At 47.4% G+C, this 22799-nt stretch overlaps 1 protein-coding gene across 1 annotated transcript in view; it reads right to left on the reverse strand.

The window, feature by feature from the left end:
- ATP6V1C1 (ATPase H+ transporting V1 subunit C1) overlaps window positions 1-17345 on the reverse strand; it is a 40312-nt gene extending 22967 nt beyond the window's left edge. The window contains exons 1-4 of the mRNA XM_066578624.1: window positions 17242-17345; window positions 9732-9900; window positions 8851-8918; window positions 845-930 (exon numbers count right to left, since the gene is read on the reverse strand). Of these exons, the coding sequence (XP_066434721.1) occupies window positions 845-930; window positions 8851-8918; window positions 9732-9863 (286 nt within the window). The 5' untranslated portion in view covers window positions 9864-9900; window positions 17242-17345. The remainder of the gene's footprint in view (window positions 1-844; window positions 931-8850; window positions 8919-9731; window positions 9901-17241) is intronic.
- Between the last annotated feature and the right edge of the window lie 5454 nt (window positions 17346-22799).

A 22799-nucleotide genomic window follows, 5' to 3' on the forward strand; every position in this document is an offset into this window, starting at 1 on the left:
AAAGCAAATTACTCGAGCGAGTAGTGCTTATCCGAGTACGCTCGCTCATCTCTAATTATGACACTTTCAGGTAGTGATGTGAAGGGATATCGTTGTCCACATCATTTTAGTGGTCTGTAACAGCAGAACTTTCCGTTTTCACCTGCCAGAATTCACTATAAAAATTGCAAAAAAAAAAATTCCAGCTCCATAAAAGAATATTCTTTATTACATATTCATAAAAATGAGGTTTATCCGCACATATTTCTGTGCCCAATGCCTACATGTTTCAAAGCTCAAGACTTCACAGCTTTGAAACGCGTAAGAATAGGCACAGAAATGTGTGTGGATAAACCTCATTTTTCTGGAGCCGGAGCGACAGGCCCCAGCCTATCAGATGAGCGGGTGCATGCAGTCAGCACGCAAATATACAGAGGTCTGAGCGAAAGCCTCTGCGCCGACCTCTGTGTAGTGGCCTACGCTTGTAATTGTAGGCACAGTTCTCAGTTACAAGCACCGGCCACTACATATAGGTCGCACGGAAGCTTCCGCTCTGATCTCTGTGTATTTGCGGCGCTGACAGCATGCACCCGCTCAGCTGAGCAGTCGGCTCCCAAGTGACTGACCCCGGCCAATTAACTATTGATGATCTATCCTGATGATAGGTCATCAATAGCATTTCACTGGAAAACCCCTTTAAGAGAACAGCAGCTTTTTAATGGCTTAAGATAACAGCTGGCAGAAAGTTATCATCTTCAAGTTAAGCTTTGCTATATCCGTACAGGCACTTATCAGTAGGGATCCTAAAACAGTGGTCAGAAAAAGTTAGCAATATCTTAGTGGTTTGCTACTAAACAGGTTATACCTCCACTGGCCAAGAGGTTCTCCTGCACCTTGTCTCTGCTGTCCTCCAAGACATCGGCCATGTACTGCGCTACCTTCTTCACCGTTCTGTGAAAGAAAGAAACATAGTGACCTAAAATCCTTCATCTGAGTAAAGCTGGCTGTGATATCATAATACAATTATCTCATTAACTAGATTACAGAAATGGTCACATTTTGGAAGAAACCCCCTACAGTGGTGCTCGAATGTTTGTGACCTCGCCAGAATTTTTTCATTTTTCTGCTTACATTCGACCAAAAAAATTACATCCGATTTTTTCAAAACGAGTACTAAAAATTAATTGAGAACCAAATCAAACCAATGAGCCAAAAATATTAGACTTGGCCATTTATTGAGGAAGGTGATCCAAAAATCACATACCTGTGAGTGGCAAAAGTATCTGATGGGACTCCCTTGTGCAGCAATAACTGCAGTAGTTCTTGATTAGTCCACTTGGAAGAATTTTAGTTCATTCCTCTTTACGAAACGCCTTCATCTCTGTTATGTTGGTGGGCTTCCCCCCCCATGAGCTGCTCGCTTCAGGTCCTTCCACAACATTTCTATAGGGTTAACGTCAGGACTTTGACTTGGCTATTCCAAATCTGTAACTTTACTCTTCTCTAACCATTCTTTTGTAGGACAACCTGTGTGCTTTGGGTTGCTGTCTTGCTACATGACACACGTTCTCTTGAGCCTCAGCTCACGGACACATGTCCTAACACTTCCCGTTAGAATTTGCTGGTATAATTCAGATTTCATTCTTCCAATGATGGCAAGCTAAACTGTCCCAGATGCAGCAAAAACAGGCCCAAAGCTTGATACTACCACAACCATGTTTTACAGATCGTACGAGGTTCTTGTGCTGTAATGTAGTACTTTTCTTTCTGCAAACATAACACTTCTCATTTAAGCCAAAAAGTTGTATTTTGTTCTCACCCGTCCACAAAACATTGCTGCAATAACCTTCTGGCTTGTCCCAGTGATCTTTAGCAGACTGTAGACAGGCCTGCACACCATTGTTGTTCACTGTCCTCCATTAGCTAATGTGAGAAAGGCCTTTAGTTGCTTAAATGTTACCTTAGGGCTCCTTCATGACTTTGCAGATTATTCTAAGTCTTGCTCTTGACGTGATGCGTGATCGTTGTTGGTTGACCACTGGGGAAGGCAATAACGGTCTTGAATTTCCTCCATTTGTACACAATCTGTCTGACTGTTGATTGGTGGAATCTAAAATCTTTAGAGATGGTTTTGTAACATGTTCCAGCCTGATGAGGATCAACAACACTCCTTCTGAAGTCCACAGAAACCTTCTTTGTTAATGCCATGATACACTTCCATAAACGTTGCCTTCTCTTAAAGTAAATATGGTCACCCACTCACACCTGTCAGTCCACACTTAAAGGGGTTTTCCAGGGAGAATACCATCGATGACCTATCCTACAGATAGGTCATCGATAGTTGATCAGCTGGGGTCCGTCACTTGGGATCCAGACCGATCAGCTGAGCGGGTGCATGCTGTCCGCGCGGCAAATACACAGAGGTGGGAGCGGAAGTCTCCGCGTGACCTCTGTATAGTGACCGCTGCTTGTAACTGCAAGCACGGCTCTCACTGAAATCCATAAGAGCCGTGCCTGCAGTTACAAGCGCCGGCCACTACACAGAGGCCGGTGCAGAGACTGCCGCTTCAACCTCTGTGTTATTGTGACGCTGACAGCATGTACCCGCTCAGCTGATCGGTCGGGGTCCCGAACGACAGACCCCAGCTGATCAACTATTGATGACCTATCCTGAGGTTAGGTCATCAACAGTGGTCACCCTGGAAAGCCCCTTTAACTCCAATTTCCTCAATAAATATATGACCAAATCTACTATTTTTCACTCATGTTTGATTTTCTTCTCTCTACTTTTAGGAGTGATATAGTTTTACATCAAATATAATCAGAGATACGGAAAATTCTGAAGGGTTCAGAAACTTTCAAGCACCAGTGTAGAATAACAATAACCATTCAATTTCAATTAACCCTTTGCAATCCAATTTTAGATTCAGGGTTTCCTAGTGGACTTTCTCTTTCTGCCATTATACAATGGTGCCATCTGCTGGCTAGAGCCAGTACTGCGGTATGGGACATGCTGGAGAGGCCCCCCCCCCCCCCCCCCCCCGACAACAGAGCAGCTAGTAATATACAGAAAGAATACCCTGCCGGACGTCTTCCGACATCGGAGCTGTACAGCCTTCAATCAGAGTGTCTTTAGACGTCAGAGTGGATTGGAAAGGGTTAATATTTCCTCCCCACCCCCCACCCACTTTGAAAAAAAATCTAAGACAATCATTTAAAAGGAGAGACAGCACAGCCGCATCAAACAACCTCTTTATTTCACCCTCTGCAACATTTGTTAGAATCTTTCCCATGCATGGTAATGTCTTCTATGATGTATTCCCGCCACACGAGACACTGTGGGTCGAAGGACGTTAAATACCTGCCTAACTTCAGAAACTCAATGTCCCGTCCATCTTGCACCCACCAGCATGCCTGGTTCGATCTCCGATACTTCACATCGCCTGGCCATGAACACGCTGACCGGTGTTCAACCTCAATCCCAAGATAAGACCTCACAACTTATACAGGTGTGGATGCTCCCAGGTCATCACCTGATGGAACGCCACTTCATAATCAGTTTACATACTGCTATCCCATGACTTTTGGCACGTCCGTGTATATTACAGTACACGGGGGGCACCTACTCCACCACTACCTCTGATTAAGGTGCTGGAGGGGGTGAGAATATCTCTGATAAACCTTCCAGAACTTTCTAGTATTTCAATAATTTTACATTATTGTGCATTTAGTGCGGTTTGGGCATGTAGACAAGGAAAATAAAGATCTTGCTTTGGTACAATCAGCGGATCATTCTTCTTAGAAGGCGTTCGTGTTCGGCAGCTGCTGCTTTAAATTCATAAATCAGCGTGTAGAAATTTACCATTCAGATTTTAAATTGCAATCAAATTAATGTGAATGCTAAATCTATTACTACAGACGGCAGCCCCCTCACAGTAAAGTGCTCATTACCCATAATTACTTGCTCCTTGATTTACCTTTCTATATATATTAGTGGATCCTAGATCATTACTTGCTCCTTGATTTGCCATTTTATATACACTCATTGTCAAAAAAGGCCAAGCCCCTTGGAGGAGCATGCAGATACATCTCAGGCAGATATGCAAATGATTAGATGGACGGTCTTGCCACCTGAGGTCCTAAAAGTGACTCCACTCTTGGCCTACAAGAGGCTCTCGGAGGCTCCTTGTGTGTAGTGACCTCTTATTCCTCTTGTGTAGAGCTTGTTGACCACTAGACGCCTCTACGACGCAGAGAAGAGATTTCACCCCGTCAACAGTTTGACAGGGGGCGCATTATTACGATGCAAGAAACTGGATGGTCGTATTGACGTATTGCCATTTTGACCAGACTGTTAGGAGGTGTTGTGATCAGTGGATGTGTGAGGGCACGCAGAAAAGGCGACCGGGCTTAGTATGCTTTCGATAGACCACTTGTAGAGAGCATCATCTTATCATCCAACAATCATGAGCAGCTCCAACTGGTTCGTTGTCCACCATCCAGAGACAGGTGGCGCCATTGTTACAATCCTATGTCTGCCAGAACCATTTACAGGCACTTGGCTGAAGGACATTTGGTCTTGCGGCCCCCATTACATGTACGGCCTTTGACACCCACCATTACATCTGTTTGCAGGGGTGTCATGAACAATTAAACTGGATGCTATGGAGGGGAACCGGGTTGTCTTCAGTAATAAATCCAGGCTTAGTTTTGGCACCGACGACGGCCATGTTTGTATCTGAAGAACTTGCAGTGAGCGCCTCAATCCTGGCTTTGCTGTGGAGCAGTACACTGCCCCCTGCTGGCATGACGGTCTGTGGAGCCATCACATACGACAGTCGGTCACCCCTAGTAGTGGTACGAGGGACAATGACAGCTTAGCAAGATGTTCAGGACATCCTGCAGCCACATGTGTTCGTCTTATGGCAGGACTTCCAAGGGGCACTTTGAAGCAATTGGCCACATACAGCAAGGGTGTCACAGGTAGTCCTCCATAACATTGTCACACTTCCATGGCAGCCCAGTTGCCAGATTTATCACCAATAGAACATGTATGGGACCAACTGGGACACAAGTTCGACAGCCTATGAGTTTGCATGATCCAGAGGCTCAGTTACAGCAAATGTGGAGCGATACGTCACAGTATACCATACAGAACCTGTATGTCCCAAAGCCACACGTATCACATCTTGCATCCAAACTAGAGGCAGAACAACAGGGTACTAGAGCCTCCATGCCCGGTGTATCAGATCTTGTATCCAAGCTAGAGGCTGTACCACTACATAGTAACATAGTAACATAGTATGTAAAGCCGAATGAAGACAATGTCTGTCTAGTCCAGCCTGTCTTTCCTCCTGTGTTGTTGATCCAAAGGAAGGCAAAAAAACCCAAGAGGCAGGAGCCAATTAGCCCATTTGGGGAAAAAATTCCTTCCCGACTCCCTAATGGCAATCAGACTGTTCCCTGGATCAACCCCTAATAGTTCCTACCTGCCTGTATACCCGGATTGACACTTAATCTAAGATTTATAACCTATAATATCCTTCCTCTCCAGAAAGACATCAAGTCCCCTTTTAAACTCCTCTATGGATTTTGCCATCACCACTTCCTCAGGCAGAGAGTTCCACAGTCTCACTGCTCTTACAGTAAAGAACCCCCTTCTATGTTGGTGATGAAACCTGCTTTCTTCTAGACGTAGCGGATGCCCTCTTGTTACAGTCGCAGTCCTGGGTATAAACAGATCATGGGAGAGATCCTTGTATCGTCCCCTCATGTATTAATACATTGTTATTTGGTCGCCCCTTAGCCGTCTTTTTTCCAGGGTAAATAATCCCTGGACAAACAGTCAAGCTGATCCGTTCACAGGTTGAGAAAAGAAGGTGCTGCTTGAACACATTAAAAGCTTTAGAAAAGCACTTAAAAGGTAACTAACATGCCAATGTGTACATTACTGAGGATAACATGGCTAACCGAGCAGAATGAAACCTCTGATATGTTTGGAATTCTTATTTTATAGTTTCTACTGAAAATGCTCTAACTCTTAAAGGGGTTGTCCAGGGTTAAAAAAAAGCATGGCTGCTTTCTTCCAAACACAGTGTCATCTGCGGCGGGCCGTGGATGGTACAACTTCCATTGACTTCAACCGAAGCCGTCCGTGCGGGACCCGCAGCAAAATGGAGAATGCTGCAATTTTTTTCCAGACCAAAAGGTCCGCAAACCAAATCTGCATGCTTGAATTAATCTGCGGGTGCCCATGATTGTCTATGGGTCGCTAGAACTGCGGATCACACGAATTCCGCAATTAAATTCCGCCGTGGACATTGGGCCTTAAGAGTATTCTGCCCTCCCTTGGGGGACACTATGTAATAAATATTTCACCTGAGCACGTCGCTCATGGCAGGAGTTAGATTTGTGTTCATTGACTCCCGACCTGTGACCACTGACGTGACCAAGAGTGGAGGGAGCCCAGTCAGATCTAATGTAGCGCCCCCGAAGGGAGTGGGGAACACCTCTCACTGCATGGAGGCCGGGGTTGACAGGACATTACCAGATAAAAATCTTATAGAATTATAGTATACTAGTCAAAACGTTTGATCAGTAGGATTCTCACAGCTGAGCCCCCCACTGATCCCCGGGTGGTCCCATGTCCTCCTCTTCGCATCACAGTGGGTTTGCTGTACCCACCCATAGTGGGAATGGAATGCAACGGTGGTCATACATGTGCACACTACCAGCTACACAGCATTCGTCAGGGGTTAGGAAGAAGAAAAAATCTTACAGAGGAACTCAATCCCAGTTCACCATCTATACTGGTAAGTGCATGAGACAACGTATACATCCAGCTGCAAAACCTTTTAACTATCTGGAATACTTCTTCCTTACTGGCCACTAGAGATGAGTGAGTATACTCGCTAAGGCAGATTACTTGAGCGAGTAATGCCTTAGCCGAGTATCTCCCCGCTCGTCTCTAAAGATTCAGGGGCCGGCGGGGAGCGGCAGCAGAGAGCGGGGAGGAACGAAGCGGGGATCTCCCTCTCTCCCGCCCACTCCCCGCCACAACTCACCTGTCACCTGCGCCGGCCCCCGAATCTTTAGAGATGAGCGGGGAGATACTCGGCTAAGGCACTACTCCCTCGAGTATACTCGCTCATCTCTACTGGCCACTTCTTCCTCACTTTGAACTTCAATGGAAAAGGGGTCATGGGATACATGATTTAGGCCTCTGACACACTTACTATGTGTCTAAGTTGCACTCAAAAAGTTCAGACACAACTCGCATTGGACACCAAATGGACACCTGCCTGTGTGCGGTCCAATATACAGACGGCCCGCGTACTGATATTCATTTTCATTGAGGATACAGACAAGAATAGGACATGTAATGAGTTTAGTGGTGTGCGTAACCTCATAGGCTGTAATGGGTCTGTGTGCTGTCCGTGAATTAACATGGAGGACCTAAGGCTAGAATCTCATCACACACTAATATATATATATATATATATATATTAATATATATATATATATATATATATATATATATATATATATATATATATATATATATATATATAAAGCATTTCCCCATTTAAAGGGGTTGTCCGGCCAGAAACATCAGGTCTCATTACTTCTGTTTGCCCATTTCCATGCACTTTGTAATATACATTGTGCATGGAAAATGAAGCAAACAGAAGTTTTGGACTTACCTTTAGGGGTGCCCCCCCCCTGTGTTGACCCTCGGTCGTCCCAGGTTACGACAAGAAATCTTCTGCATTTCTTGTCGGGCCGGCAGCAGCTCTCGTCGGCGCTGGAACGCTCCTCTTCCCTTCCGCGCATGCGCAGTCCTTCTTTCTTCTGCCGGGACCGCGCTCTTTACCTCTTCATCGCAGCGGACGCGCGCCGCCGGTCGGCGCATGCGCAGTACACTCACTTCCTGGTTTCATATACCAGAGCGGAGTGAGTGTCTGCCTGCCGCTGTCGGGACCGTCGGGACTTTAAAAGTATGTGAAAGGGGAGAAGGGGAGAAGGGGAGTAGGGGAGAAGGGGAGAAATGTTGGAGAGATGGATGGATGGATGGATGTGTGCACGGGGGGGGGGGGGGGGGGGGCGGGGCAGTGATGTGTGTGTGTGGTGTGCACGGACCGGCTGACAGAAGTCCCGGGGGAAGGGGGGGGTGTGGAGTGGGAGAGATCGATGGATGGATGGATGGATGGATGTGTGCAGGGGAAGGGGGGGGGGGCAGTGATGTGTGTGTGGTGTGCACGGACCGGCTGACAGAAGTCCCGGGGGAAGGGGGGGGGGGGGTGTGGAGTGGGAGAGATCGATGGATGGATGGATGGATGTGTGCAGGGGAAGGGGGGGGGGTGCAGTGATGTATATGTGCATTGACCCGGCTGACAGAAGTGTGGGGAGGGGGGTCATTGTGAGAGGGGCACTATGAGGGCATGTGTGTGTGGGGAAATGTTTTACTTTACTTTAGCAGGGGGCGGGGCCTGGGCGGGGAGGACTGTAGAGCAGTTCAATAGAGGTGGGCGTGTCGTGGGCGGGGCTAGGACGTGAGCTGAGGGAAATCCTGCCTTTTCATGTCTTACTACCATCGGGAGCGCGCACAAGAGGGGGGGGGGGGCGCAGGGCATGTGAGAAGGCAGCACAGAGGCGCCATCTTTGAAAACTGCAGAGAAGATCAGTCTAAGGTAATAAACTGACATTGCAGCTGATCTGCCGGCCAGTTTGAGCCCTAGTATGCTGTCTGTTACTATCCTTACTGAAAGGGAAGCAGCAGCATTATAAAAATTTTTACCCTGTGTGGCCGGACAACTCCTTTAAGGTACATGTAGTCTTTTGCATTGTAAACATATATAATATAGCATTTACCCTTCTACGAATGAATCCAATTTAGCGAGTTCATCAGACAAGCCGACCAGGACATCAAGAGTGCCGACCTGCAGGAACAGAAGTTATACGACTTCATAAACTGCCCGAAACAGCATGAAATTGGTAGCCACAATACCAAGTGAAAGAGCCGAGACACTTTGAGGTGGGGTCAACGTGACCATAGACAGCGGCACGGAGGAAACGTACCGCACTACTGCAGCGGGAGAGGCAAAGGCAGCAGACTGCAAAATGTCAAGGAGATCTGATAATGATGGCTATCGAGGCCGGCAGGGCAAACTGATATACATCCCCAATGCCCCCACCGCCCCGCCTTTCAGAGGTCCGGGTCAATTAATATTTTTTCTAAAGCAGTTATTCAGTGGAAGAGGATGCATCCTACGACTACGAAGCAATGCAAAAAATAAGGCGAGGTAGTTTACTGTCACTGGTTCCTTCTCCGTATGCCCAAGGCACACAACTATACGAAGCTTCACTCATGTTTCACTAACCAAATCGGACAAGGTGGTCTGAATAAGCCCTTAATGCCGTGTTCTGGGACTTTACTACTGATGTCTTATCCTCAGGATAGTTGATCATCGGGGGTCCACTACTACGAATCCCCACCAATCAGCTGTTTGCCAGGCCCACTATCATTGCAGACAGAGTCAGAAGCAGCGTCCCAGGTTGGTATTCCAGGAGCAACTACCATTGAATTCAATTGGTGCTGTGCCTGCAGTGCCAAAGCAGGCCACTGTACTATGGACAGAGCTGTCCACTTCAGGCTCAGTCCACTATAACAGCAGGCCTGGCGAACAATAGATGATTGGTGGGGATCCCAACCGATCAACTAATGATACCTCCGGACAACACCTTTAACTTACCTTTAAGTCAGGTATGTTAAACTTGTGGTTGGTGGACAGGTTGTTATTCTTGGTAGTGGCGGCCATGAGCTTTTCCCAGGTCTGTTGGCATGTTTTCTCCCCAGGAGCAGAGATCAACCAGAACTCGGTCATGATTGCGGGTTAGGTGTTGGTTGTCAGCAGAGTTTCACTGTAAGACATACAATAATGAGATTACTAAGAGGTTAGATCTTTACCGTTAGGCCGGCCTCACATAATCATATGCGGATTTTCACGCGCCTGAATGCTGAGATTCTGCAGAATGAACAATGCTTTTTTGCATGCGCGTCGGCGTATTTTATTGTACTTTTTGCGCGTGTTCATTTGCGTGCGGCAAACAGAGACGCATCGACTGAAATGGCAAATTAGTCTTAATAGCTTCCAGATGTGTTCTTTTTCTAGCGCCATTACACAGTGCTTCACGCATCTTCTTAACTTTCGCGCACCCCTATTTACGTCTATGGGGATCTTTGGTGCGCAAATATGTTGAAAAATACAGCATGTTCTATTTGTTTTTTTTGTGTGACTGAAATACGCGCAAAATACAGAAATGTGAACAAACCCATGGAAATCAATGGGTTCTATTCTCTGCCTATTGCACACGCAAATACGCCCATGTGAAGCCCGCCTTTAAGCACGTTACTGTAAGTCTTAAAGGGGTTGTCTCACGCCGAAGCGGGTTTTTTTTTTATTCAATAGGCCCCCCGTTCGGCGCGAGACAAACCCAAGGGATGGGTTAAAAAAAAAAAAAAAGTTTATTACTTACCCGAATCCCCGCGCTGCGGCGACTTCTTTCTTCCTTTACCAAGATGGCCGCCGGGATCTTCACCCACGATGCACCGCGGGTCTTCTCCCATGGTGCACCGTGGGTTCTGTGCGGTCCATTGCCGATTCCAGCCTCCTGATTGGCTGGAATCGGGACATGTGATGGGGCGGAGCTACAAGGACCAGCTCTCCGGCACAAGCGGCCCCATTCACCAGGGAGAAGACCGGACTGCGCAAGCGCGTCTAAAAACGCCAGAAGACAGCAAATTTAGACGGATCCATAGCGACGGGGACGCTAGCAACGGAGCAGGTAAGTGAATAACTTCTGTATGGCTCATAATTAATGCACGATGTATATTACAAAGTGCATTAATATCGCCATACAGAAGTGCTGAACCCCACTTGCTTTCACGAGACAACCCCTTTAAGTTCAAAAATGATCTGCAAGTCAGTGCCTACAGGCGAGGATTACCTGCTGTTTATTTTCCTCAGATCGTGCTCCATGGCTGCGTTTTAGCTCGTCTCCGTTACAGCGGTGAGCAGTGACTACAGTTTATCTGTAGTGTCCACAGCAGTCTGAAACACACCTCCTATCTCATCATTGGTTCAGGGAGACACACCCCCTGTCATCATTGGTTGGGGCTGCTGCTCTTACCCTCCCCCTACAGCTCTGCCTCTTCTGATCTGCTGCTGTGTCGGGCAATAAAAGTCTAGACGGTCGGTTTAAAGAGAATGTGTCACCACCTTTTTGAAGCCCTCTGAGGGCGGTATAAGATGGTGACGGGCACACTGATTACAGAGATAGGTCTGCTGTGTGGATCTGCAGTAGTTTGGGAGGAACCTAGATTAGCGGCAGGCACTACAGAAAATAGACTTGGTCATAAGCTGCAGCTAGCCACGCCCCCCACCCTCCAACCAATGATTGACAGCTGCCTGCCTGTTACTGAGATAGCTGTCAATCAGTGGCTGGAGGGTAGAGTGGGCGTGGCTAGCTGCAGTTTATGAATATGGAGGGCTACTTTCTGTAGTCCTCTATGTATCGCTGCTATTAATAAACAGTAAGTTTCTCCCAAACTACTGCATGTATACACAGAGCAGACATATCGCTGGAATCAGCGTGCCTGTCACTACCTTGTGCTCTGGTCTATTCAGGTAGAACCAATCCCTCTTGCAGGTATGAGTCAGGAGCAGGACACTAATATTAGGTTAAATCCCATCCTGTAGCAGTTTCAGACTTAGTCATATAATTAGCAGTGAATAGCGGCCATTCTTGTTGTACAATAGCAAGAACAAATTAAAGGAGAGGATCGTCTGCTTTCATTTTTTCCCTCCATTTATACAAATAGTAAGCTCCCGCCCAGCCTCCCGAAATCATATCACTGGATGTATGGATATACATTGAATCTATATAGATCCATAATGATTTCAGGGTGACCTTTTCTGATAAAATATTGAAATAATTAAAATTGTTATTTTTAGGCAAAAGTACATCGAATTAGGATACAGGCGAGCTTTGATTGGCAGAGCCAGTCAACGAAATGGCCGTGATTGGGCATTGAGCTAGTATCGAGAACCAATCACAGCAATCTATTGCTGGAGGCGGGGTTCTCAAACCTCGCTTATGGCTATAGATGATCTGTCAGTGCAGGGGAAGCCTTGAGCAGCACCAGAGACCAGCGGCTGGGACCCGGACGGCACCCGCAAGGTGAGTATTGCTTTTCTTTTTTCCATCCAGTGTAGTTAGGACTGATTTTCAGCGAAGGGCTTATATTTCAAGCCCTCCCCTAGAAAAATCGGTGTGCGATTAACGCTGCCAAAAACGCTGCACTAAGTTGTGCCGAGTTTTCAGCAGTGCCGCAGCCACTGCCCATTCATTTCAATGGATGATGCAGGGATGAAAACGGCCAAAGATAGCACATGCATCGCTATCCAGCTTCTTCTGTAGTCAATGGAAGCCAGCTGTCACGCTAAACTTCCACTGTGAGCACAGTGGAAGTATCGCGTGAATACGCGCCCCGCCATCGTGGCTGGTACTGAATACAGGCCATAAAGAATTTACAACTGAACAACCCCTTTAAAGGACAAGTCCACCGCCACAGCCAATTTAACCGAAGTAAGGGGCAGATGAAAGGGACTATGACTGCATCAACTAGTTTAGCCTCTCATTGGCTGCAGTGATCACATGATTTCGTGTAACATCCTGTGTCACAACAATCACCGGGACTGCAGCGGGCTGCATTGTTGGATCCGTTTCAGCCGTTTACCAGGACATTATATGGCACAGTAAACAGTCCCATTAAAAAATACAGCTCTCCCCGCAAGAAATGGGTCCTTATACAGTTAAGACAACATCAATATTGGAAACCGCTATCATTTTTGGAAGGCGGGGATGAAAAACAAACTCTGAAAACCTGCTGCGGCGCCAGTGATGTCTTGGCGATAGCTTGTGTAAACACCATTGTAGCCTGCGGACACACGCTTCCTGTATGTGCCATCCATGTGTATACACAACACTCACCGTACAACCATCCGCACTCCATGGTGATTGTATCTGCCCTGCAGTCACAGCATTCCTCCGCCAGCAGCGATAATGGGATTTCATAAAACGGCTTAAAGTCCATGCAGAAAAGCAAAAAACGAAGCTTTCCACCCATAATGATGCTTATCCGGCAGCAGTAGCATTACACGCAGGCCTCGCTCACACGGGCGTTGGCAGTACCGCAGCGTTTACTGCTGTTTGAGCAGCGCTGATAACAGCTGAAAACGCAGTCAAGGATGCTGAAAAAAAAATCCATCTTACCCAGCAGGCGCCGCCGGGGGCCCCGCTAGTGTCCTCCGTAATTCCAGGCCGGCTGCCGGGCGCTTGTCAAGCCAACAGAGGATCGTTTGCTAGTGACGGGGTTTGAAGACCCCACCTCCATTCAATGGCTGTGATTCGTGCATCCAGCGCTGCCTGTGATTGGCTGAGCCGGCTGCCAATCAGAGCAATCTCACTAGGAGGCGGATATTTCAATCCCCATCACTAGCAATAGATGCTTTGCCGACTTTACAAGTACCCGCCAACTCGCCCAGAACTGCGGAGGACACCGGCGGGGACCTGAAAGGCGCCTGCTAGGTGAGGATGGATTTTTTTTTCTCTCCGGTAGTGTAGCTAGGGCGTTTAGCGCTGCCAAAAACGCGGTACCAAGTTGTGCTGTGTTTTCGGCAGCAATTAAAGCGCTGCCCATTCATTTCAATGGGTGACGCAGGGCCAAAACCGGGCAAAGATAGAACATGAATCGCTGTCAAAGCGCAACGTTGGAAATGCGTGTGTGAGTGGCCCCATTAAAATGAATGAGAGCGTTGTACAGCGTTTAGCGCAGCACTACACGTCGGTGTGAGGGAGGCCTAAGGCGCTGTTCACACTGGTGTCACGCTTCCAGGCAGATGCGAAGCTCCATCCAACAGGTATGGTCACCCGCTTCTCTCTACAGCCCCAAAAAGGAACAATGAAGAAGAAAACCGAGCTCACCTGAGGCAGCGGTCGCAGCTCGCCTATCTGGCGACTAATTAAATACGCGTTGCTATGACGGTTGTGTGTTTTGTGGTCGCCTGTGGACTGAAAGAACGTCCGACTAACATATTTGTACGCTTTGCATATTTTATGCCCACAAGGAAATAAACAACCATTGATAAGAGTTTCCTGTTTAGGCCGATGACTCAGGAATAACCCAGAGATAAGATCGATCCCATCATAGAGGCTTTCTTTTTAGGGTCCGTTTAGACCAAATGATTTATCGTTTCAACGAGCGGATGGCGTCAGCGGGTCTGCAGACACAAAGACACTACACCTGCTTTGATTGGCCAGTGATGCCCACATGATCAGTGTTGCCCCGTCAGATCACATGTAGTGTCTTAGACTACCTCTGCATGCTAGGCACAATGTGCATCAGATAGTCAGAGAAGCCGTTCGGCCATCTTTGTTTGCCCGGGCTCGGAGTGTCGCTGTAAACGTGGACAGTGCATGCTCGCTCTCGCATATACCCAAAGAATCCCTAGAATGGTATCGTACTGGTTATGTGCAGCTTTGGGGTGATGTCGACACCCATGGCTGTACCTAGAGGTTTACACTCTTGCATACAGAGATGTCACAGGACGGAGGTGGCCAATCACGGCAGCCGTAGTGACAGCCATTGTGACATGGCTGAGGCGGCATTGTACGGATGACACGTCTTCATGCAGGAGGGTAACCAGGGCTGTAGGGAAGGAAGGGTAAAAAAAAAAAACTGTATAAAGAATCCATTATGGTAAAATCATAAAAAAAAACTTATAGTAATTCATATAAAACCACTTTAAGGCCCGAAACAGCTGCTGTATTAAGGGGTTAATGGAATGCACAGTTCTGGAATCACTTCCCTCGACCACATTGAGCAATGGGTATGCAGAGGAGCGTGCGGTCGGGAGCTTCCTGTCACAAGTCATGCTGTCTTGACTTTGCTACGGAGGACGGTCAGACGGGACGCCAGGACAGCGGGGCGTTCGCAGATACATCCGCCATGGGCAGCGCGGGATATAGGCAGACAAATTCATAACACTCCATGTAGAAAACAAATGCCAAGACAATAAGGGGTCAACGCAGCAAAAACGATCAAAAACCAAGAAGCATCTGCAGGCCGGACTATTCCCGATGTAATTAGTCATTTGAGGTCTCCGGGTTCCACTTTTCCTAATATAGAAGGGTTGGACCAGAATTCAAAAAAGAAAAGAAATCTTGTATAGCGCCAACTTATTCCGCAGCTTTCGGGTAATTTATTTATTACCCCCCAGTAAGCTGGGTTCTCATTTTACCGATCATAGAAGGCTGAGCCAACCTAGAGCCGGCTACCTGAACCATGCGGGGATTGAACTCGCAACCTTCAGGTCGTGAGCGAGAGCTTAGGACTGCATACTGCTGCCTTAGGCTGGGTTCACAGGGTGGATTTACTGTGGAGATTCCCTGCAGAATTTTGCTACGGAACATCCGCTAATCGAGGGGTTGACCAGCCATGTGGACGAGATTTGTCAAAAATCTCGTCCAGATGGGACGGCCAATGCCATGCAGCAAAGCCAGCAGAAGCCGCTGCTGCGGCGCGGATTCTGCGGCCGCAGCATGTCTATTTTTTTTTTCTGTTGCGGCCGCGGGATTCCGCCCGGTGTGAACCCAGCCATAACATTCTGCGCCACATGAGGCTCTATAGGGAATACCATGTCGATCGGTGGATTTTGACCGCTGAGCCCCCATCCCCGTTGTCTCATGTCCTCTTCACAGCGAGGAGAACGGTCGCACGCGCTCGCTGCCGCTCCACTCATTTCCAATTGAGACAGCTGATTGGTAAGCGCCGGGGTAGGTCAGGTCCATTGAAATAAATGGCATGATGACTGCGCATGCTCGTCCGGCACGCCGTTTAGTGACATCACTGCGAGGAGCGACAAGCATCCCACAAGGAAGAGAAGGGGAGGACACAGGACCCCTGCTCTCAGGATTGATGGGGGGCTCAGCAGTTAGACCCCCACGATCAGCAAGTTATCCTCTGGATAGGGAAGAACGTGTAATTCTGGTACATCCCCTTTAAGGCTCATGCATGTGGCAGCGCCATGTCTTCGGCTCATGCCACATGGGCACCTTATGGGCTTGTATGCCCTCTGTATGCCGCGGCACAATGTCGCCACAGTTCTTCCCGCAGAATGCGGCACTTTAGGGGCCCGAAGCAGTTTATAAAATAAGTAACTCTTGGTATTTGTATAGCGCCAACTTATTCCGCAGCGCTTCCAGGTAATTATTACTTATTACCCCCCACCAAGCTGGGTTCTCATTTTACCGACCTCGGAAGGATGGAAGGCTGAGTCAGCCTTGTCGGGATTGAACCTGCAACCTTCAGGTCGTGAGCGAGAGCTTAGGACTGCATACCACTGCCTTAGGACTCTACGCCCCGCGATATCACATGGGCACCATATCACGGTCTGTAGCACCACCATTTGTATGAAGGCTACGGCGGCACACATCATGTGACCAAAGATCGCCGTATCAAAACACATCGCTACTAATTAAAAACGGACGCGGTCTCGTTAAACGCTGCTGCGACCACAACACGCAGATCCCAGATGCCCGGCAGGTCTGGACTTGTGGCAGCTTCCCCGTCGCGGTGTCCCGCCGTGTATTTCACGGCCTCGTGTTTACTGCGCCGCCGACTCTCCGGATACGGATCTGTGCCGGAAAATTCTTGCATTTCCCATGAACTAACAATTCTGCTGCATCTTTTCTTCGAACTCTGTGCTGATCCTCCGTTATTCCTCCTGGAAACGTATGACTTAATTGACAACGCAAACGATGTTACAAATCCTCTGGTCAACATGGCGCCCCTCTGCGCAGTCAGACATTAGCGGATGGTACACGGTGCTGCAGCCAGGAGAGCCATAGATTGCGCCAAAGATGGGGATGGCGTTGGGTGGATTGAAAGCTCACACCGCTACAAGGGCAGTTATTTGGGTTTGCATCGTAGGAACCAATACAAATGCATCCATCCATAATATATCATACATATTACATGCCATATATGCTCATCGCGTAAAGATATGCATATACCATATTGCATCCTACATATTACATATACACATGCATTCATTGCACCATATAATGCATCATGTATGTTACTACACTCATACTACATGTATGTGCCGATCACGCCCCCTAGTGTTGCAGGGTCCATACCTGATTAGCTGTAAATAGCTGTCACACTCGGTATAGATAAGCGGCAGGTCAGCTCAGCAGACGTCCGCCATCCTCTCGCTCACAGCCCACTGCCCCCCCTAACGTTACAAGAAGAAATACTCTACTTCAAATGAGAGCTTACAAAGTGTCCTCATTCCATGAACGAAGGAAGCCATTTTCTTGAAGATACATAAACAAGTGGAATGCCTTATTGTCACCAACAAAATGGCTCCATGGATGTCGACCAAACACTGTATTATCCTACTCGCTCTAGTGCTCGTGAGTTCGTGTCATACTCCGAGTCACATGACTGTATCAGCTGATCCATACATACCAAGGTCTTATTACTGTCGTACACCACCAGCTGTAATTCCCAGGCGCGGCCGCTGGGGACAGATCACGTGATGCTTTTAGGGAACTGCGTTGCTGCTCCTCCTAGTGGCCGGAAGATTTATTTCCCCTCAGATTACATCTGAATGGGAAGGATGCAGATGAAGCAGAGCCGGGTGTGTTGTACCGCACCCCCTAGATGTAGTGGATGTTTACATGGCGCTGACAGATTCTGAAGTTACTTACAATTTTAAGGCCACCAAAAATGGTATTTTGCACATATATCAATTTGCCAAAACTGGGGATAAAGTACCCAATCTCTTCTAGCTCTCGTACCGCTGTTAAAATGAGCCCAATGCTTCCTCATTACAGGCCAGAAGTGACATCTTTCCGCAGGCTAAAGGTATGGGCACGTGGCTGTTACTGTGCGGGCGTGATGCCGACGAAGCCACAACAGTTTTACCACAAGTTGTCAGGAATGTCAAATCATTCTCAATGTCTGTTCGCTTTTTGCACAGGATAATAATGCTGGTTACCAGGTCCGGCGGTGTGCAGCACACTGTAGTACCAGGCACAGCCACTACAAACGTACAGCGCTGTGCCTGGTAACCAGGGGCAGGGACGCAGCGCTCACCTTAGCAACCTTGGCGCTTCAATTTACCTTTCCACAGGGTGGTTAGCGCCCAAATAATTACTTCACACAGCTATTTTCGGTGACCGTCCGTGAACACACAGCCACCAACTGCTGACTGTTGTCCTATAAAAGAATCGGCCACATTAGGGACATGTTTCCACCTGCTAATGCCCTACAGCTGCCATCCGTGAGGGTTATATTAGAGCCACCGTGACAGGAGTATCGCCTGCAGCCCCGCTGCGGTCTGTCTGGCGTGTTACAGATCCTTCATATGTTTTGAAATGCTAGGATATGCCATAACATTATGATCAGAGGGGGGCTAATTTCTAGGACCCCCATCAACCCAGAGAACAGACGGGGCAAACAGGAGGACAGCAAAGAAAGAGGAGTGACAAGGCAGTTAGTTGTTGGCTATGGTGGAGTGTGGGTCTATTCCCAGTTTTGCTATCCCTAATGTGCAGCGTCCGAGGAGCGGGCCCCCGGCTTGGAGACGGCGGGGTAGAGTTTAGGCCTTGTCACAGTGGCTCTACCGTCTCCCACCCGGAGCGTAACCAGAGACACGTCCCAGGGCCGAGGGCAGGCTAGGAAAACCCAACAGTGGTTTACTTTAGTCCTTTTGTCACGGGTGACGCCAACACTCCGTCCTCTGCGGTGAAGTCTTGATGATGGAATAAAGAGTCCACACACACAGAGTTGAGTTTTAAAGGCAGAAGCGGGAACGGTCGGTAAAGCCGTTTACTTGTAACATAACTCGCAAAACTTAGAACAGTTCAGAACAACTTTTACATCAACTGGTAAAAGACTCGGGTGCAGGAGAACACGTGGTGTGACAGGGAGGAAACACGGGAGGCCAGAGGGATTCGCACCGGCCCAGTTATCTGTGGCTCTCTGTTCCCGGACACACTTCCATTCGCTAACTCTCTATCGGTACACACTCATGGTTTAGGGATTGCACTCAGCGCTGCATAGTGGATTCACATGATCTTGTGGTTCCTCTTGATGTTCTGCATAGGGATCCAATTAGCTAGACCCTGGACACACACAGCATCCTCTCCACCTCTTCCATCTTCTGGGCCCAAAGACTGACGGTGTCTGTGTGCCAACAGGCTCTTGACTGGACAGCAAAGGAGTGACCGAAGACTGATGGAAAAGACCAAAAAGACAAACTACCAGACCTCACTCATGCACCATGCAACCAGATATACAGTGTTTCCCCCAAAATAAGACACTGTCTTATATTAATTTTTGCCCCAAAAGGGCACAGTGTCTTATTTTTTTAGGGGAAATGGGGCATTATACTCACCTGGTCCGCGGCGTCCCGATGCCTCCCGATGGTCTCCTGATATTATTCACTGAATGGCTGTGATTGGCTCATCGAGTGCCGGCTGTGATTGGCTGCTGGTGCTCGATTAGCCAATCACAGCGCTCGCTTTGCTGGAGGCGGGGTATTCAAAGCCCCGTCACCAGCAGAAGCTCAGCTGTGAGACGAGGAGGAGGAAGTTTACCGCAGCACCACCGCCGGAGACCATTGGAAGGCATTGGGACACCGTGGACCAGGTGAGTATTGATTTGGGGGGCAGGGAGCACTTTAGCCTTATATTTTAAGCCTCCCCCGAAAACCTGATAGGTCTTACTATCGGGGTAGGACCTATTTCCCGGGAAACACGGTATATGTATATGACAAGGTCACATGACATACAAAAGATACATTCCCAGACATAACCCAGATAGTAACCCATTCAGTGCTGCAGCTATACAATACACATCATATTCACTCACATTCCACACCTTGACAATACACATAAGCACAAGACTACATAGACCACTCAGAAACATCCAGAAAGTTTGGTATATTGCCCTCTGTGCACTACAAATGCATAGCCAGGAACAGGGTCAGCACAGGTGTGGGAAACATCGGCATAGGGTCAAGCATGTACTTGGTACACTACTAATGCCAAATTCTGTCTGGATGCATTGCGGATGTTGTACAGGGCTGGATTACAAAGAGGACACATGCCTTGATGCCCTCACAACCTTGAGGACCTAGTGGTCCTCCACTACCCAACCTGCTAAATGGATCCCCTGTCCAATCAAGAAAAAGTGTAGAAGTGACCAGGCATATGTGTGTCTCTCCCTCTCAAAGTTTTAAACTACATTCACATGGTGGAATTCTTGTCAGGTTTTTAGGGAACAAATTTGATGCACAAAGGTCCATTAGATAGACTGCAGATGCCTCGAAGGAGAGAGAGTGACTTCTGGATACAAACTTGGTGAGGGAAGAAGTGAAGAACAAGTGTTTGCATACTTTTGCTTAAGGCTGTTAAAACCCTGGAATGAAACCACACTGCTTGAAGTAAGAGTAAAGAGAAAAACTGTGTGCCTCCTGTTTGGAAAAAGTATTTCTTTGTCTGTGGACTTAATTATTTACACTCAACATTGGAAAGGGGTACTGGCGTCACGAAGACAAATGGGTATTGAAGGGTTTTTTGTCCAGGTGTTTTTTACGGGACCTGTGAGCGGCTGGTCTAACTATGCCTTGGAGCCTTGAAGGAGAAGATGGTAGAGTCACCCGTGACAAAAATAAGTGTTCTATCCTGCCATCTTCCCCAGCGCCAGGCCGCCGCACATAAAAGCGTTGCAACGGGAACATCAGCGACCGATGTAATGCGCTGCGGGAAAAGATAGGTCTTGCCTACCTTTTGCTGAGATACGCTTCTATGGGAGCTTAAAGAAAACGGAGGGGGAGGGAGTTTAGCTGCGTCCAACGCTAGGAAATGATTACAGCCGGCTCTATCTAACTACTATAAGTCATTCTGAGGATTTATGCTGACCGAGGGATTTCTGCGCCGCAGCGTATATTTTCGTTAATACGCTGCAGCCGTCTCTGTGAATGGATGAGAAAACGCGTCTGAAGCTCGGAACTTTATCGTGCCTATTGTTTATTGATGCAATTTCTGGCCGTGATGTGTCCAGCGTGAAAACGCAACGCTTGTGTGACCGAGGACTTAAAGAGTAACCGCACCTTAAGAAAATGAGAGCAACATGCCATAAGTTTTGATCAGTGGAGATCCCACTGGTGAGATCCCGCTGATTGCTGAAGTGAAGAGCGCTGTCTATAGAAGTCAATGCATCCGCTTCACCTGCCAATGACAGTGGAATGGGCACAACGCTCAGGCTAGTTTCACACGGGCGATTACAATTTTGCCGTGAGAAAATCGCGGCAAAATTGCATCTTTGTTCCTGCGATTTTTGAGCGGCACCGATGGGGTTTTTTTTCCAGAATAATATCGCATCGCTGCCGCCTGCATTAAAATCGCGTGATAAAATAGCGCCTTTTTTTAAAGCAAAAGTCAATAAGACTTTCTAATGTTAAACTTGCAGCGCAAGTTTGTTGCAATGCAATAAAAAGGAGGCTACATAGGAAACACGGTAGATAAAAAAAACGCGCACATACCAATAAGATAGAGCGTGCCGCCATCTTTTGTTTTCGCAACTTCGCAGATGGGAAGGAGACCATTGAAAATCATTGGTTTCATGATCTGCAATTTTAGTGTGAAACCACCCTCATATGAGCGCTGCAGCCCATTAATTTCAGCAATTAGCACCCAGACCTCACTGACCCAAACTGTAGACATCTCGCTCTGGCATGTCTAAAGTGCAGTTGCTCTGATGGGTCCCTCGTGGTGTCCGTGTTCTCACCGTTAGTCCTTGCACTGAGTAAATAATAGTTCATCATCTACAATCTTCTACCCTGTTTTCCTGAAAATAAGACATACCCTGAAAATAAGACATAGCATGATTTTCCAGAATTTTTGAGGATGCAAAATGATTTTTCAGGCTTTTTGAGGATGCTTGAAATAAAAGCCCTACTCCAAAATTAGGCCCTTCTAACAGTTAATTTAAAAAAAGTCAATTTAATTAGTGTCCAGGCAGCTATACATGTAAAAAAGTTAAACCTTTTTGAACAAAAATTAATATAAGACACTGTCTTATTTTCGGGGAAACACGGTATCACTACCCGCTCATTGTTACTCTTCTCATCAGCGATATTCGTTTCCATCCCACATTGTACCGCAGTGATATACTAGGACACAGGCTTGCGTCCCTGCATGGAAATCATGGATAATTATGGCTGAATGTATCTAAAGCCAAGACAAGTGTTTAAATGCTGTGATTAAGCAAGGAAATTGGTGCGTTTGTTCCAGAAAGGAGCCGGCAAGAGACACATAAAAGAAAATCTGACATCATCTTCTGCGCGACATCAGATTCTCCTGCAAATTAACCCCGTCCTGATTCTGCTCATCGGATGTAATGACTCTTGGTTGAGTTACAATCAGCCCACTGTCCTTTTTACAGAGAATATAGTGTTTTGGGTTATATGCCTATTACATAATTACAGAAGAGCACTAGCGCTTTGTAGAACAAGGACCATCATAGTTTCGTATTGAGGATACTATAGTTAATCTGTGCAAAAGGCTGTCTCTAACGTGTTTCCCCGAAAATAAGACCCTGTTTTATATTAATTTTTGCCCCAAAAGAGGTGCTAGGTCTTATTTTTGGGGGATGACTTATTGTGCTTACCGCGTTTCCCCGA

This window comes from Eleutherodactylus coqui, chromosome 9, assembly GCF_035609145.1.
Source record: "Eleutherodactylus coqui strain aEleCoq1 chromosome 9, aEleCoq1.hap1, whole genome shotgun sequence".
Lineage (NCBI taxonomy): Eukaryota > Metazoa > Chordata > Amphibia > Anura > Eleutherodactylidae > Eleutherodactylus > Eleutherodactylus coqui.